The 19,054-nt window shown below is 35.6% G+C and overlaps 1 protein-coding gene across 3 annotated transcripts in view; it reads right to left on the bottom strand.

Annotated features, from left to right (window-relative positions):
- The window catches only part of PLXDC2 (plexin domain containing 2), a 437,738-nt gene that overhangs the window by 43,501 nt on the left and 375,183 nt on the right, over nt 1-19,054 (bottom strand). For all 3 annotated transcript variants that reach the window (XM_036880911.2, XM_057498266.1, XM_036880912.2), the window contains exons 11-12: nt 18,247-18,397; nt 16,843-16,881 (exon numbers count right to left, since the gene is read on the bottom strand). In XM_036880911.2, coding sequence (XP_036736806.2) covers nt 16,843-16,881; nt 18,247-18,397 — 190 coding nt within the window. The remainder of the gene's footprint in view (nt 1-16,842; nt 16,882-18,246; nt 18,398-19,054) is intronic.

Raw genomic sequence — 19,054 nt, 5'->3', positions numbered from 1 at the left:
GTTATTTTTTAAATCTTCAGAATGGAGTTAAACTATGAGTGCTTAAAATTTTAGTGTGTTCCACTTTTGGATAAATTATCTAATTAATTATTAATTATCTTAATAATTCTATGTGGAATATTATCTAATCCATTTATAACCTAAACTGTGTAACAGAAAATCAAGTGATAAAGTTTTTATTAAACTGACTTCAGTTTGGATGTTTCCTGTGTAACTGATGTCATTTTGGGGCTCTTATATTTTTCCTTAGTTCCTTTAATTTGCTACACCTGTGATCATGATCTTGACTTCATTCAGATTTTCTTTTGGTGTTTTATGTGTTTCTTATTTTTCATAATTCCCTTAGTTCTTGCATTTTCTTAATTGTGGTGCTTGTATTTTTTTTTATTATGCTTACCAATCTGTCAATATTGTTCAGGTATTAGGGTACATTAAAATAATTATACAAGCTACACATAATTCACAACATGCATCACTGTGACAAGACATTCATAATCCACATTATGAATGTATCCATAGGAGGGATTTGGGTAAGTACTGTGAAAAGATATTAAAATGGGTGCATAAAATCCAGCTAACTGCATTATGTATGGTGAGAGAACAATATCTGGCAGGGACAGCTGGCCCAGCTTTTCTTTTGCAGCCTGTGCTATCACAGTGAGCTGTAAAATTTCATTCAGGGAAACATATAAAACATTCTGGGCTGAAACAGCTTAGGGTGTGTAATCCTTTTTTAACAATAAAAATATATTACCCTTTATCTTAGAAAAATGAAGCTAAATAACATTTCCATGAAATCATATAAAAAATGCTTGATTCCATCAAAATGAGGTATTTGGGATAGTGATAATACCCATTCACTGCTTATCTCACTATCATTGGTGTTTTTGTCCATGCATGTGTGAGCATCTAAAAGTGGGCTTACAGTATCTATAGCTACCATAAGACCAAAAATATATCTTTGGAGTAATGCATTACTGTTTTTGGTTTCTGATGTGTATGTACTACTTTTAAAAAATAACCTACCTATGACTCTAATATTTTCAACAACCAAGATCTTTTTAAGACCTAACTTTTAAACTTTTCTTAACATCAGCTTTCTATATAAAGTGGTCTTTTTTCTCCACTAAAAAACACATTAAGTTATTTTTGAAAAGTAAATGTGTTTCTACTTCTATAAAATAATCTACAGAAATCTAAGTACCTAAATTCCCTAGCTTAATATTAAAGAGTTTCACAGATATGGTTTTTCTTTTAATTCCATGCCAAGCCCTTGTAGTCATTAGGAAACCTGGGCTTTAACGTGACCAAGTACAATTTATTCAAAGAATGTGAGGATGGTACAATATTTGTAAATCAATCAATGTGATGCCACATTAACAAAAGGAAGGATAAAAATCATAGATCATCTCAATAGATGCTGAAAAGCATTTGAAAAAATTTAACATCCATTCATGATTATAACTCTCAACAAAAGGGGGATAGAGGGAATGTACCTCAACATAATAAAGGCCATATATCATAAACCCAGAACTAACATCATACTCAATGGCAAAAAACTAAAAGCTTTTCCTCTAAGATCAGGAATAATACAAGGATGTCCGCTCTCACCACTTTTATTCAACATAGTCCTGGAGGGCCCTAGCCATGGCAATCAAACAAGATAAAGCGATAAAAGGCATCAAAATGGTAAGGATGAAGTAAAACTGTGACTATTTGCAGATGACATCATACTATATATACAAAACCCTAAAGATTACACCAGAAAACTATTAGAACTAATAACTGAATTCAGCAAAGTTGTAGGATACAAAATTAATACACAGAAATCTGTTGCATTCCTATATACTAACAATGAACTAGCAGAAAGAGAAATCAGGAAAACAATTCCATTTACAATTGCAGCAAAATAATAAGATACCTATAGGTGGAAAGATGGCAGCATGAGAAGTGAGACAGAAACTTCCTCCCCAAACCACTTATAATACAAAAGGACAGCAAATACAACTAATCCTGAAAGAGCAACCGGCAAGAAGACCGTAAGAGACTGACTACATCTGGGGAAAAGAGAAGACCTCATGGAAAAGGGTAAAGTATCAAAGCAGCAATCCGTTGGGACACAAGCGATTCCCTCACCCCAGCTTACTAGCAGGAGGAAGAGAAAGAGAGTGGGGAGGGAGTAGAAGACCAGGAATGATGCACACCCATTGACTGAGAACTGCCCTGGGAGCACCAACCCACAATACAGGGTGTTCTGGAGATTAGAAAGGTTGGAAAGCAAAGACAGGCAGAATTCTCAGAGGGACCGAGATTCCAGCTGCTTATGGAGAATAGGTACCCACAAATGCTTCTCCAAGACCAAAGATAGGTGGGCACTTTGAAAGACTTCCCAATAGCTAGAGGAGTGCTAAAGGGCCAAGGACTGCACAGAGCTTGCTGCTCAGGAGAAAGGACAGGAGGACAAAACTCTCCAGGCACACTCAGCCCAGCAGGTTGGCAACTTTCAGGAGCCTCAGGTGATCCATCCCCCTGGCTGACAATGCAGTGCTGAGGACCCTCAATGTGACATGCAGCCTGCCATGCCTTTCTCCCAGCTGGCACCAGTCCACATGACCTGCTGTCCCAGCCAGAGGGCAGCCCCACCTATGGCAGTGACAAGGGCATAACACAGAGGCTCCTCCCTGTGCACTGGGCCCACTGGCCCTGGCAGTGGAGGCAGCAACTGCAGCCTGGAAGCAGGAAATAGCTCTTTACTCCTGGCAGGCACTGGAGCTGCTCGCCTGTGACCCTCACCATCACTCCAGAGTCTGGGCAGTCCCAGACAGTAGAGCTTCTGGGCACTATTATTCCACAGTAATCATTAGAAATATGAAACTGCAAAAGAACCTAGTACAAACCAAATCCTTCAAACAACAGAAAGAGGACTAAGGGAAACAGAAATTACCAATCAGGCTATCACCAGACTTTTCAGCAGAAACCTTACAGGCCAAAATGGAGTAGCATGATATATTTAATGAAATGAAACAGAAGTCTTGAACCAAGAATATTCCACCAGATGAGATTATCATTTAAATTGAAGCAGGGATTAAACGATTTCCAGATAAGAAAAACTTGAGGGAGTTTACTTCCCATAAACCATCTCTACAGTATGTTTTGGAGGGTCTGCTCTAAATGAAAGTTCCCCCATGGCAAAATAGCTGTCACCAGAGAAAATAAAACCACAATAAAGAAAGTAGATTGATTAATTACAAATCAAATGCAAAATTAAATCAATGACCCACAAAGTCAGGCAAGGGATTACACAGATTACAGAATATGACACCTCATATATAAAGAGTGGAGGAGGAAGAAAAAGAAGGGGGGGGGAAAGACACTTTAAACTGTGTACAAAAAAACATATTAATTTAGACTGTTGAATAGTAAAAATCTTTGGTAACCAAGAATCTAAAGCCTGCAATGGCAATAAGTACATACCTATTGATAATCACCCTAAGTGTAAATGGACTGAAAGCACCAATCAAAACATACAGAATGGATAAGAAAATCAAGACCCATCTATATGCTGCCTACAAGAGACTCACTTCAAACCCAAAGACATACACAGACTAAAAGTGAGGGAATGGAAAAACATATTTCATGCAAATAATAGGGAAAAAAAGCAGGAGTTGCAGTACTTGTGTCAGACAAAATAGACTTCAAAACAAAGAAAGTAACAAGAGACAAAGGAGGGCATTACATAATGATGAAGAGGCCAGTCAAACAAGAGGATATAACAATTATAAATATCTATGCAACCAACATAGAATAACCTAAACATGTGAAAGAAATACCAAAGGATTAAAGGGAAATAGAATTCAATGCACTCATTTTAGGAGACTTTTACACTCCACTCACTCCAAAGGACAGATCAACCAGACAGAAAATAAGTAAGGACACAGAGGCACTGAACAACACATTGGAACAGATGGACCTAACAGACATCTACAGAACTCTACACCCCAAAGCAGCAGGATACACATTCTTCTCAAGTGCACATGGAACATTTTCCAGAATAGATCACATAATAGGCCACAAAAAGAGCCTCAGTAAATTCAGAAGGATTGAAATTTTACCAACCAGCTTTGCAGAATACAAACGTATGAAACTAGGAATAAATTATGCAAAGAACACAAAAAAAGCCCACAAACACCTGGAGGCCTAACAACATGCTCCTAAATAATCAATGGATCTATGACCAAATAAAAACAGGGATCAAGCAAAATATGGAGACAAATGAAAACAATAATAACAACACTGCAAAAGCTGTGGGAAGCAGCGAAGGGCCATTCTAAGAGGGAAGTGTATTGCAGCACAGGTTTACCTCATGAAAGAAGAACAACCCCAAATGAACAGTCTAAACTCACAACTAATGGCAATAGAAAAAGTAGAACAAATGAGGCCCAAAGTCAGTAGAAGAACGGACATAATAAAGATCAGAGCATAAATAAATAAAATCAAGAAGAATAAAACAACAGAAAGAATCAATGAAACCAGGAGCTGGTTCTTTGAGAAAATAAACAAAATAGATAAGCCCCTATGCAGATTTATCAAGATAAAAAGAGTTTACACATATAAACAATCAGAAATCAGAAAGGATAAAACAGTACAATCACCACAGAAATACAAAGAATGATTAGAGAATATTATGAAAAATTATATGCTGACAAATTGAATAACCTAGAAGAAATGGACAACTTTCTAGAAAAATACAACCTTCCAAGGCTGACTCAGGCAGAAACAGAAAATCTGAACAGACTAATTACCAGCAATGAAATTGAATTGGTAATCAAAAACCTACCTAAAAACAAAACACCCGTACCAGATAGCTTCACTGTTGAATTTTATCAAACATTTAGAGAAGACCTAATACACATTCTTCTTAAAGTTTTCCAAAAAGTAGAAGAGGAGGGAATACCTCCAAACTTATTGTATGAGGCCAGCACCACTCTAATACCAAAGCTGGGCAAAGACACCACAAAACAACAAACTTACAGACCAATATCCTTGATGAACATAGATGCAAAAATACTCAACAAAATACTAGCAAACTGACCATAAAAATACAAAAAAAATATCATCTATTATGATCAAATGGGATTTGATCCAGGGACACAAGGATGGTACAATATTTGAAAATCCATCAACATCATATACCACATCAACAAAAAGGACAAAAATCAAATGATCATCTTCATAGATGCTGAAAAACCACTCAACAAAATTCAACATGAACTCATGATAAAAACTCTCAACAAAATGGGTATACAGGGCAAATACCTCAACATAATAAAGGCCGCATGTGATAAACCCACAGCCAACATCATACTTAACAGTGAAAGGCTGAAAGCTTTTCCTCTAAGATTGGGAACAAGACAAGGATGCCCACTCTTCCCACTTCTTTCAACATAGTAGGGGAGGTCCTTGCCACAGCAATCAGAAAACACAAATAAATAAAAGATTGGTAAGGATGAAGTTTAACTGTCCCTGTTTGCAGATGACATGATATTGTACATAAAAAACCCTAAAGAATCCATCCTAAAACTACTAGAACTAATAACAGAATTCAGCAATATTGCACAATACAAAATTAATACACAGAAATCTGTTGCATTCCTATGTACTAACAATGAATTAGCAGAAAGAGAAATGAGGAAAATAATTCCATTTACAATTGCATCTAAAAGAATAAAATACCTAGGAATAAACCTAATGAAGGAAGTGAAAGACCTATACTCTGAAAACTACAAGACACTAATGAGAGAAATTAAAGAAGACAAAAATAAATGGAAATACATCCCATGCTCATGCGTAGGAAGAATTAGTATTGTCAAAAAGGCCATCCTGCTTAAAGCAATCTACATATTCAGTGCAATTCCTATCAAAATACCAACAGCATTCTTCAGAAAACATATAATTTTAAAATGCATATGGAACCACAAAAGACCTGTATAGCCAAAGCAATCCTGAGAAGAAAGAATAAAGCAGGGGACATCTCACTTCCCAACTTCAAGATCTACTACAAAGCCACAATAAACAAGACAATTTGGTACTGGCACAAGAACAGACCCATAGACCAATGGAACAGACTAGAGAACCCAGATATAAACCCAAGCATATATAGTCAATTAATATATGATAAAGGAGCCATGGATATAAAATGGGGAAATGACAGCCTCTTCAACAACTGGTGTTGGCAAAACTGGACAGCTACATGCAAGAGAATGAAACTGGATTATTGTGTAACTCCTTACACAAAAGTAAACTATAAATGGAACAAAAACCCGAATGTAAGTCATAAAACCATAAAACTCTTAGAAGAAAACATAAGCAAATATCTCTTGAATATAAATATGAGCAACCTTTTCCTAAACACATCTCCTCAGGCAAGGGAAACAAAAGGAAAAATGAACAAATGGGACTATATCAAACTAAAAAGTATGTGTACAGAAAAAGACACCATCAGTAGAAAAAAAGGCATATTACAGTATGGGAGAATATATTCTTAAATGTTATATCTGACAAGGAGTTAACATCCAAAATATATAAAGAACTCACATGCTTCAACACCTAAAAAGCAAGCAACTCAATTAAAAAATGGGCAGAGGATCTGAACAGACACTTCTCCAAAGAAGAAATTCAGATGGCCAACAGGCACATGAAAAGATGCTCCACATTGCTTATTATCAGGGAAATGTAAATTAAAACCACAATGAGATATCACCTTATACCAGTTAGGATGGTCAACATCGAAAAGATTAGGAACAACAAATGCTGGCAAGAATGCAGAGAAAGGGGAATCCTTCTACACTGCTGGTGGGAATGTAAAACAGTTCAACCATTGTGGAAAGCAATATGGAGGTCCTCAAAAAACTAAAAATAGAAATACCATTTGACCCAGGAATTCCACTCCTAGGAATTTTCCCAAAGAAAACAACTTCTCAGATTCAAAAAGACATAATGCAGCCCTATGTTTATCGCAGCACTATTTACTATAGCCAAGATATGGAAGCAACCTAAGTATCCATCGGTAGATGAACAGATAAAGAAGATGTGGTACATATACACAATGGAGTACTATTCAGCTGTAAGAAAGAAACAGATCCTACCATTTGCAACAACATGGATGGAGCTGGAGGGTATTATGGTCAGTGAAATAAGTCAGGCAGAGAACAACGAATACCAAATGACTTCCCTCATTTGTGGAGTATAACAACAAAGCAAAACTGAAGGAACAAAACAGCAGCAGACTCACAGACTCCAAGAAGGGACTAGCGGTTACCAAAGGGGAGGATAGGGGAGGGTGGAAGGGTAGGGAGGGAGAAGGGGATTAAGAGGCATTATGATTAGCTCTCATAATGTAGGAGGTTTACTGGGAAGACAGTATATCACAGGGAAGATAGTAGTGACTCTATGTCATGTTACTGTGCTGATGGACAGTGACTGCAATGGCGTTTGTGTGTGGGAATAGATAATATGTAGTAACCACAATGTTGCTCATGTGAAACCTTCATAAGATTGTATATCGATAATACCTTAATTAAAACAAAAGAAGAAAATACCTAGGAATAAACCAAAGCAAGTAGGTAAAAGAGCTGTGCTATGAAAAGTTAAGACACTCATGAGAGAAATTAAAGAAGACACCAATAAATAGAAATACATCCCATGCTCATGGGTAGGAAGAATTAATATTGTCAAAATGGCTATTTTGCCTAAAGCAATTTACAGATTCAATGTAATCTCTATGAAAATACCAACAACTTTTTTTGGTGAATTAGGACAAATAATCGTAAAATTCATATGAAACCACAGAAGACCCCGAATAGCCAAGGCAATCTTGAGAAAGAACAACAAAGCTGGGGGTATTACACTACCTGACTTCAAGCTATACTACAAAGCTACAATAATCAAAACAGTATGGTACTGGCACAAGACCAGATCCATAGATCAATGCAATACAATAGAGAGCCCATATAAACCCACACATATATGGTCAATTAATATATGATAAAGGAGCTATGAATATACATGGGGAAAAGACTGTCTCTTCAATAACTGGCATTGGTAAAACCAGACAGCTCCACAGGTGAAAATGAAAACTAGATTACTGTCTAACACCATACATTAAAGTAAACATGAAATGGGTTAAGGTTCTAAATGTAAAATATGAAACCATGAAACTCTTAGAGGAAAACAGGCAAAAATCTTTTGAACATAAGCATGAGCAATTTTTTTCTTGACAGATCTTCTTGGGCAAGGGGATTCAAAATAAAAAATGAACAAATGAGAACTACATCAAACTAAAAAGCTTCTGTACAGCAAAAGATACCATCAGCAGAGCAAAAAGGCCAACTACAGGATGAGAGAATACATTCATTAATGATTTACCTGATAAGGGCTTAACATCCAAAAAATATAAAAAAATCATATGACTCAACACCAAAACACAAATAACCTGATTGAAAAATGAGTGGAGGACCTGAAGAGACATTTTCCCAAAGAAGAAATACAGATGGCCAACAGGCACATGGAAAGATGCTGCACATTGCTAATAATTAGGGAAATTCAAGTCAGAACCATAATATCACCTCACACCAGTTAAAATGGCCACTATCCAAGAGACAAGAAATAACAAATCCTCCATGTTCAGAAAACCTGATGGATTTAATAGGAAAGCAAACATTCATTATGATATTCATAGTTTGGTATATAAATGACCTGTTTTAATATAAGTGACTTCATTCTGGAGTAGATAGGATTAAATGGCATGAGGAGTTACTCTGTTCTCTACCCCTGGATCTTAAAAGTACTTTTTCTCCATTATTTTGGGTACATAGTCACAGTGAATATATTTGTTAGGAAAACTCTATAAATTTTCTAAAATTTACTTGTTTTTTATTGAAGTGCAGTTGATAAACAATATTACATTGTTTCAAGTATAAAGCACAGTGGTTCAAAAGGTAATACATTATTAAATTCTCACCCCAACAAGTTCAATCTATACCTGTCAACATAGAAAGATGTTACAGAACCACTGGCTATATTCTCCATGCTGCACAACTGTTCCCTTGACCAAATTACATTATGATCGAAATTTTTGTGCCTCTTTATTCCCCTGACTTCCCACTCACTAAACCCCTTCCCCATGGTAACCACCAGTCACTTCTCAGTGTCTGAGTATATTACTGTTTTGTACATTTTGTTTTGCTTTGTTTTTAGATAACATTTTTGTTTTTAGATTAATTTAGAAATTATTCATGGAAATGGAATCTACTCTCTCACTGAAGATTAAGTACAGATTAGATGAAAGCAAAGATATGTCACTGAATGTTCGTTTCCAGTGGAAAGTTCAAGATGGCTCTTCCATGCACCTGCCCTGTATGTCTGCCCCTAGGAACACAGCCACCAAGTCCCTTTCACTGTCTATCTACAACCCTAGACCTTGATGTTTTAACAACCACAGTCCTTTTTTATTTGTTGTGGCTTGAGATGTACAATCCCCCATGAGGGTAAATGGGCAGGACTACATGTATGTGCTATGTATTTCAAGGAGACAGAATCAGAAACTGGAAAAAAAAAATTGGGTAGAGACTGCAATTTCATTTTAATTTGTTACCAGAGCTAATAACATGCACACATATCAAAGGCAGAAAGAGAAGTTTGAAGCTACTGAGAAGCCCTTCTGCAGGGTATTTATATTTTACTGTTTAGCATCAATAATGGGAAAACATGGTTCAGATGATGCCCTTAAGGCAGAGAGAACCAGTCAGCCTGCTTGGGAGGAGAGATACTATAAAATTATGTTTGTCACAATCGTTTGCACTTTATGTCCTGGAATATTAAATTTCCTGAAATACAAAATTCCACACATTGAATGTGGGATAGAATGAGGTTAGTCCGGGAGGTGAGCACTACTCTTGGCCCAAGCTCTTCCACCAGATCCGCTTGTGAAATGGCCCCACTTATGAGTGTGTGGCACTCCCAGGAGTGATGGCTGCAGGGCTTCGGTCTTAAAGTGTCCGGGTGGGATTAGGGAGCCTAAGGCTCATTCTGGGGTGTGGCAATTGGTGCTGTTTGTGTTTGCTGAGATTCTGGTTAGCACTGATAGGGGAGAATGGCAGACAAATGGCTTTACAGTCAACTGTGCAACATCTGGAACAATCCTCACTGCAGGACAGGATGGTAGTGGGGAGCAGAGCCCGCACTCTGACACCAGAGCATTTGGTGAGGTAGCTCAGCTACATCCTTTACAGACCATGTGACCCCAGACAAACTGCTTAAATCCCCATGCTTCTGATGTTTCACGTGTAAAATGGGATTACTAGTACTTTCTTCATAGGGTGCTGTAAGGATTAAATGAGATAAACATGCAAAGCCCTTATAAGAGTGCCTGGTGTATAGTAACAGCCCCAAAGTTGCGAGGTAATTTTATCATTGTCAGCAACTACATGGGAAAGTTCTAAGAATAGCTGAAAGCAAAATATCAACCAAATGATCAGAAGCATTACATGTATCACAAAAAATCTCAGGTTCCAAAATATCATGGTGTATGGAAGTTTCTTTCTTCCAACAAGATACTTCCAAGCCAAGGTTTCTGATAAGAAGAGGACAGATAGAAAATTATATAGGAGATGAGCACAGAAAGCAAGGTAGGTGTCATTCAGAGCTACTTCTTGAAAGCCATGTGTGTATTTCCTGAGAATTCTGCTAGTTATTTTGTTTTATGTTCTATCAGTAGCACCAACTACAAATCCTCTTACAAATCAACATAAAGGGGAAAAGTATATTGCAATATTATTTCTCTTATTTATTTATTTTTGTTTTCTTTTCCTATGTTTGATAAGTTTTTAAACTATTAGATTGAACAATGAAGCTGTATTTTTTTGGGGTCAAAAATGGTAAAAAGAAAAAATCAGCAATTTCATATGACTCAACAAAATATAGACAATGTAACTGCCTTTACCAAAGTAAATAAATTTGCAACAGCTAAAAATGTACTAATTTTCTCACATTAAACTAAAATGAATTATGAGATTTAAGACATAAAATGCTTTTGGGTTCCCTGCCTCTGCTGAGCAAGATGCATTCTCTGAATATAGGACAGACAGAGGTAATTTCCTGTTGCATCAGTTAAAATGTTGTCTTAGTGAAGTCATGATGTATAGGTGAGGATTAATGGGTAGATTCAGAGTGAGATAAGTTCTCCTTATTTTGGGGATTCTGCCAGAAAGAAATCAAGAATTTATTCAACTCTTGATACCCAAGGTGGGGTCTGTGGACTGATGGTGTCTGCATTACCTGAAAGCTTGTTAGAAATGCGATGACAAGGTTTGGACTTCACCCTAGAACTATTATGGCAGAAATTGGCATTTTAATAACTCCCTCTTTCCCCAATGATTCCAATGTTCCTTAATATTTATGAGGGCCTGCAGCTCAGCTTTACATGGGAATCACCTGGGGGCGATTAAAAAATACTGATGCCTGGGTCCCAGCTCCAGGCGTTCAGATGTCATTGGTGTAGAGAACAGTCTGAGCACTGGGGTTTTTATAAGCTGGAACAATAAGGTTAGATGAGAATAACCAGGTGACTCCAATGTACAAAAAAAATTAAGGACCTCTACTCTGCTTAATATTTTAGGACTGAAATTCTTAATCCTAAGGGATATTCAAAATTAGCATTCTGAAGTACAAGAAATCTGCACTATTACAGCACATATATATTTAGAATAGAGTTAGTGTTATCATGAACAGTAGGCAAATAAAGCAAAAGATAAAACCAAATGCCATATATTTTACAGATTTAAGAATAAAAAGTGATAGATATTCAATAGCCTGTCAAAAGGATATAAGAGTTTTCCTTTGCTTACAAGACTGTGATCCATGTGAAAGAAGTAGATAAAAAAAAATAGTATGGAAAGGTTGGGGGGGGGATAAAAGACAGATATGTAACTTTGATGACTTATGTATTAAAGTCAAAAAATAATTTGACTGGATGATAAATGAAACATTAGACACTTGATCCATCAATACAGATCAAGTAGTAAAAATGAACCTTAGAAGTATTCTAGCAAAAAAGTCAGGATATTGTTCTAACACTTTATCTTTGGATGAAAAACCTTAGGATATGTTCAGAAATTAGAAATTAAACACAACAATTAGAATTTAGACCAGCCATTGTACAGGAGCTCATTCAAGGTATAATATCTGTATTAGGACTCTGAAATCAGTCACTGCAGGTTATACTTCAGACTTAACTTAATCATGTTTACTGCAGCTATTTCAGCATCCCTTTATGGAGACACTACATTCTGACTCAAGAACCAGCCTTTCAGAATCCAGGATTAGTAAAATTCTGAAAGAAGAAGTGACAAACCCAGTACCACTTGCATAATAACCCACATGGCCTGGAGTGCAAGTACATCATCTATTACAGCAATTAAGAGCTTATATGCAAAAATTGTTTTAAAGGAAATTTACTGGAAGGAAAAACTTTTAGAGGAACCAAGAGAGAGTGCTGTTTTTGGTACTCTGATACATCTCAATCAACAAATATTAAATAATAAAATCTAATCATGGCTTTTTAGATTTTGAAATAATTTGAACATCTGCAATGTACCAGGATGGCACAACTCCTTTGGCTAAATTGAGTTCACTCCGGTTAAAGATTTTACCTCTCAATTAAAAGGCCTTGTCATTGATTCAACTTACAAATCTCTTTTCTGCTCTGGATATAATTTTATCCAATTTGTATCTTGAAAATAATACATTTCTATTTAGGTGGTGAGTATAATTGGAAGCAACCCAATCAAATGCCAAAGAAGAAATTTAATAGTTGTAACTGCTAAAAGACACAGCTAGGTCATTCCTTAAAAATGCAACTCTTCTAATAAGTTTTTGTCAGGGTTTAAAAATCCAAAGATGTGGTTTGTAATGCTTATAACCATTTATTGATATTTATAAGAAATACATATATTTAAAGAATACATTCTAGGAACCCCTTAGTGGTGAATTAAACCTGAATTTCTAGAGAAACCAAGTTTGAAAGAACTTTAAGTCAGAATTTGGACACAAACACAGAGTAGCCCTGTAGTTTGGAGAGCATATCCTAGTGATTTGAACACTACTCAGTTACACCGGAGAATCCATTCATTGTGATTTTCATAGAAGGGATAAAAAGGAAAGCAATGCATAATTACATGGCAAAAGTAAATTTCACTTCCAAACACTTTTAAGTATAATTAGTTGTAACAGGAAGGGAAAAAGAACACAGTAGGTGTAAGTACACTGCCTTAGAGTAGCATTTCCCTTGCGAAGTTGGACTGTAAGAGGCCTGTACTGCCAGGGAGCAGCAATCCTGTGAGGTCGTGAAAGTCTTAGTCTGCAACAAGGCTAAACAGATTCACATCCCAGCTTATCCACAAACTAGCCAGGTAACCCAGCCTTTCTGTACGTCCATGTCCTCAGCTATAAAGTAAAATAGTACTAGGACCAATTCACAGGGGGTGTAGTGTGAATTAAATGATGTAACATATATACAGCATTTAGAATGGTACCTGGAACATAGTCAATACTCAATAAATAGCTCCTTTTCCTCTTCTTCTTGTCCTCTTTCCTCCCCTCCACCTTTTCCTCCTCTTGTCTTTCACATAAATAAGGGACAGGCATGCTATTTGATTAGACCTATATATTACTCTAAACTTAATATTATAAACATGCAACCAGTGATAATCCAGTTGGAGATAAAATGCTATCTTTATATTGGCTCCTCTGAGTTTCTGTATTCAGCCATTTATAATGGTCAATGCTGTATCCTACTAAGGGGGCCTAAACTCATTACAGATCATTATCTTTATTTAGATTTTTCCATGTTCTTTTCTATAAATTATTTACAGAACTTAAAAGTTCCACTCAACTCTGAAGGCTAATAAAGCTTCTCCCATCAAACAACTAGCCTGAAACTTCCAGAGACTCTACCTAGACCTACTTTAAGGGTAGCAAGAAACTCAGTGCACTATCCAGAGTAACTTAGACTGTCACTCAGTTTGGGTCCTGTGAATGAGAAGTGCTCTTGTGTGCCTCTGGTTAGTGCTGCTCAGAAGTTATTTTATGCTCTCATATCAAAGATGAAGGAAAATCTCCTGGAAAGTGAATATATTATCATGTCAGCTGAGGATTCCACTAAGAAAATCAACTATGTTAACCTACAGAAGTGTTCCAGATAGATTCAGAGCCAAGGCAATCCAATATCTAAAGGAGATGATGTACATAAAGGCAGAGTCAGTGATTTCTAGCTTCATATTGACTACTTTGAAAAATGTCACTCTCTTTTCCAGAAAAGTACAGACGTCTAAATTAAAATGCTTTTAAGAACAGCCAATTAAATAAAAAAACAAAATGTGCTAAATTTCTTTGCAACAATACACAGTAATTTACAAAAATGTATTAGCTGGCATTTAGAAAAATCTCAGTAAATGTGAGAAAACATTTAAATTAGGCATCCTTCTTCATTATTACCCAATCTTGCAAAAATGCTAAGTTGGAGGGGAAAACAATTCTGAATTGTTTTCAACATATTTAATCAACTAATAAAGTCGGATTTAAGTTGGCAATCCTTCCTGCATCTCCATATTATATAAAATAAAAACCAATGAAAGCATGCTGTCTTAATGAAGTTGCTATAAAAAGTAATGTGTGATGTCTCTTAAGTACTCTTTAGAAGGAACACTTACCTTAATACTGGTCAGGGTGGGCTGCTCTAATTGCAGTTTTAGGAAAAGTACTTTATACTTTTGAAAAAAGTTCTAGTGTATAGACATATTTGAAGTCTTACTGTAATATTTTTAGAATTCTGATAGATACCTATTCTATCAATAATCTAAATATCATCTGAAAATCCGACAGCTAACTTCCAGTATAACAAAAAGTATTCTATTTAAATCTTGGAATTTAGTTAATATCTCAGAATCAAAAGGTAGTTCTAATGCACTGCATTAAGAAAATCTTCACAGTTTTATGATTCCTTTTGGCATTAAAAAAAAACTAAGGATTTTCCTTGATATGATGACTAATATTCTAGCAAGCTATTTCCCCAAGTGTATTTCACAAAACATTAGGTCCATGAGATGCTACATATAGAAAGGTTTTATCACCAAATAGTGGAGAAATGCCAGACAGTAAACACTACCATCCTGAAATTTCTTTAGAATACATGCTCTTTGAAAGCAGGGAATTTGGTTACATCTTCTTCACTCCACAGCCCCAAGTCTGTAACAATGACTTGCAGTCAGCAGACATTCAGCAGAAATAAATGAACAAAGGAACATTAAAAGCTTTGAAGAGCTCTCCAGCAAAGAAACTTCTTTCATTTTCTTTCACCCAGAGTATCTCATATCTGTTTTTCTGTAAACATTATAGATTATTTTAGGCATTTTATTTTAATAAGAAAGGCAGCATCGAGAATAATAAAGCAAGCAGACACATAGTCACTACCCATATTAAGAATGAATGAAACAAATACAAAGAAGCCTCTTGGAGACCCCTCCTCCATTTAATCCCTCTCATACTCCACACCCTCACTCAGAATGAGAGCACCCCACATCTCATTTTCACATGATGCTTAGTAACATCCTGCTCTAAGAAATTCTGAATTGTGAGATCACTTAAGTCCCTTTGAGCACTAGGAATTTAATTTATTTCTAGCTAGCATAAATATTGTGAGTATTCATCTATAAAGCTCTCGACTTAATATAATAATGAGTAAGAAAATCATTGAAATAAAACACTGATACAGAAGCCAGACAATGGACAACTGATGTCATAGTGGTACCTATGACGAGGCTAAGCAACTTCTCTTTCAAATAGACTGGTATGAAATCAAAAGAATATATACACACACACACACATATATATGTATAAACAGTGCCCTAAGAAAACACAGAAGTATTTGTTACTTCACCTAGACTGCGTAATTTAGAAATTGTCTCTACAATTACAGAGAAAAACATACTTAATGCAGCATCAAGAGGGGTCCAGACCAATGTCGGAGTGTGCCCACATCTACAGAATAGATGCTGCTAAGAAAAGGATGCCTCCCTTCCTGAGCTGAATAAGTAATTACTAATACAAATCTCTTATCAAGATCCAGCATATGATGATAGAAAAGCACATATGAGCTGACATAGTTTAAAAGAAAAATAACTAGTTTGAAAATTTAGGCAATATCTTTCATAGCCTTGTTTTGGGAAAACATTTCTTCTTCAAAATTTCAGATACAATTATAACTCAAAGTGTCACAGAAAAACTTTTAAGTATGTTATTAAGTAAATGATCTTTGGCATGTTTAATTATTGTCTCTTGCTTCACATAAAAAATAATAGGGCCTAATAAAGTGTTTTTCCACATTGCTTTATTCTTAATTTTATGATTAAAGGATGTCGAATAGTCAACTTAGTGGAAAAAACAGCTGAACCCACTCCCAGTGCTGTGCAGATAATCATATATACAATGCAACCAAAGACTACAAGCAGCCAAGAGTAGCAAGATGTGTGGATGACTTTTCATTTTGTAATTGGTCACTGGTGTCATATCATTTTATAGGCAAAAACAAGGAATCGAATTTCATTCCACTATTGAAACCATTCCGCTTTTCAAGCCAACCATTGAATTCTTCCCATGTTCAATACCAACAGGGAAGGAAATATAATTTCACTCTATGTTTAGAAGCTCACAAGTTCTTCCTTGTTATTTAAATGAACAAAATGGATTAATATTTAAAAATACTTATAAAAGAAAAGTATCAGTTCCTACCTCCATTATCTTTTAGATGTAGTGCAATCTTGGTATCATCTGGAAGAGAAATTCAAAGTTATTGTAACAGAAAAAAGTTTTAAAGGTGCATAAATGTCATGCCAGTAATTGTCTGCTAATACTTTAATGGTAATGTGAATAGATTTTTATATTTTACTGAGTTAATTTCTAGTTAAATGAGAACAAGTCTTAGCTTACATGATGTACTAAAATTTCTTAATGACATTTTAGATTAAGACTTTAGTAAATTATTACTTAATGACTTACTGTAATTAGACTCTATAGTTATGGACTTCTTTATTCATTTTTAAAAGTCAAGAACAAGAAAATTCTAAATTAATTGCAATAGTAGTGATTTGCCAATATTTATAAATTTAACTTAAAAAAGTAGGTGCTTATTCATCACGAGCAAATATGACCAAAATTTATGAAAGGATCTTGTCTTTAATGAACAAAATGTAGGACATGGTTTTTTATTTGCTTGGTTACATTTCATTCTAAAGGGTAGGATTTGAATTGAAGGAGTATTTTCAAAAGATAGGATTCAAATTACAAAAATATTTTCACAGGCTCTATAACAACCCAAAATAATATAGATAAAGTATAATATTGGTTATAAAAGCAACAAAATGTAGTCAGCAGCTGTTTTCCACCTCATTCTATCACTTTATTCCAGTTAACTTTTAATATCTAAATTTCAACTAAAAGCAAAAGTTTCCAATTTACTTTGTTATTCAAATGAAAGTGAGGTTTACAGCAATAAACCTTTTTATCCCCCTCAAAGCTTACTCTTGGCCAATTAGTCTCACATTTCTTTCTAGTGGTTCCATTCAGAATAGATGGCTAACAAATTTTACTTTTTTCTCCAATGAGTTGTGCCCATGCATTAACGTTTCCAGTATTTTTGCCTTCCCTGGCAGAGGAAATGTTTTTCAAGGACAATTTCTGTGACAGACAGAGTGCCGCGCTCTGTAGGTTATTGACAAATGCATTTTATTGACTGTAGTCAGGCAAATGTTAGAATTGTATATAAGTAGAATTATCTATTCTACTTATATATGGATTCGGGTTCAGAATCCAAAATGAACAGACATGTTATATGCATTTTGCCTTTCTATCCTGTGACTAGAACAGTGAATTGTTATTACTAAGCTTGGCAATATGAAAGGAAGTCTGTATTTCTTTTCTAGGGAGGACAATAGACAAGTCACTATTTAAAGCTGAGTCATAATGAAGGCACCATAGGTAAAAAGAATCCCAGCACATATTTTTAATCCATAATGATTTTGTCTTTTCCTTTGGAAATCCAGTTTGCCAAAGAACAGCTTTCCCTCCAGAAAGCTACTTCAGCATGTCAACACGGTGACTTTTTCCTCCATCGGTAAGAAAGCAAACGCGGGGCACCTTCTGTGGGCAGACTGGTGGGCGGCGGGGCGGTGGCTGCTCTCCTGGCGGTCGTCAAGACCCTGAACTGTGTGGTTGTCGCTTGTACAGCTGTGGTGGTTTGTGGAGAACTTTCCACTGGCTCTATGTTCTCACACATCTTCTCTTTTGACTAATAAGAGAAACAAATGGGAAAACAATTTAAGAGTGATCATATATGTATTTTAAAAAATTATGTCGAAGAATCAGGGCTGCAAAGCACAAAAGGCTTTCAAATCAAGATGAGATTAAATTATTTTTGTGCAGGGCAATATCTACAGATTTTGATAATTTATAATGTATGCAAAATGGAGGAGGAAAAAAATGGGATGTAACAAAGCAGTTCCATCTTTAGGTATTTTGGATCTCATCATTTCTGCAGTTAAAAATTGCCATTTTTCTTGCCCTCAATTTTGTATGAATGTATTTATGAAGATGTGATGTCAAAAGGGAAAAGTTTATACAAGAAGAAAAGCATGTACATAAAAATAAAGCTTAAAACATGCTGAGGACACCAGGAAAAGATGCACATCTACTTTTTACTTATAGGTCACAAAAATTAAATAAATAAATAAACCTTCATCAGTAACCATCTCCATGCAAACTTTCATGTTTTAGAAGTCAGCAGTCTCCCCACCTCTTTGTGCTTAAAAGGGCTCCATCCCTCTGGTAAGCCTGGATTAGAAAGATAACTATTCTGCACTTTGATGGTACTCATCCCACTTTTGAAAATTATTATTCAATACAAAGTTTTCTTAAACTTCTCTTGTCATTGATGAAGTACAGTGCA

The sequence above is a fragment of the Manis pentadactyla genome, chromosome 3, assembly GCF_030020395.1.
Source record: "Manis pentadactyla isolate mManPen7 chromosome 3, mManPen7.hap1, whole genome shotgun sequence".
Classification (NCBI taxonomy): Eukaryota; Metazoa; Chordata; class Mammalia; order Pholidota; family Manidae; genus Manis; species Manis pentadactyla.
The sequence above is the reverse complement of the archived record's forward strand: the minus strand, read 5'-3'. Positions and strand labels throughout refer to the sequence as shown.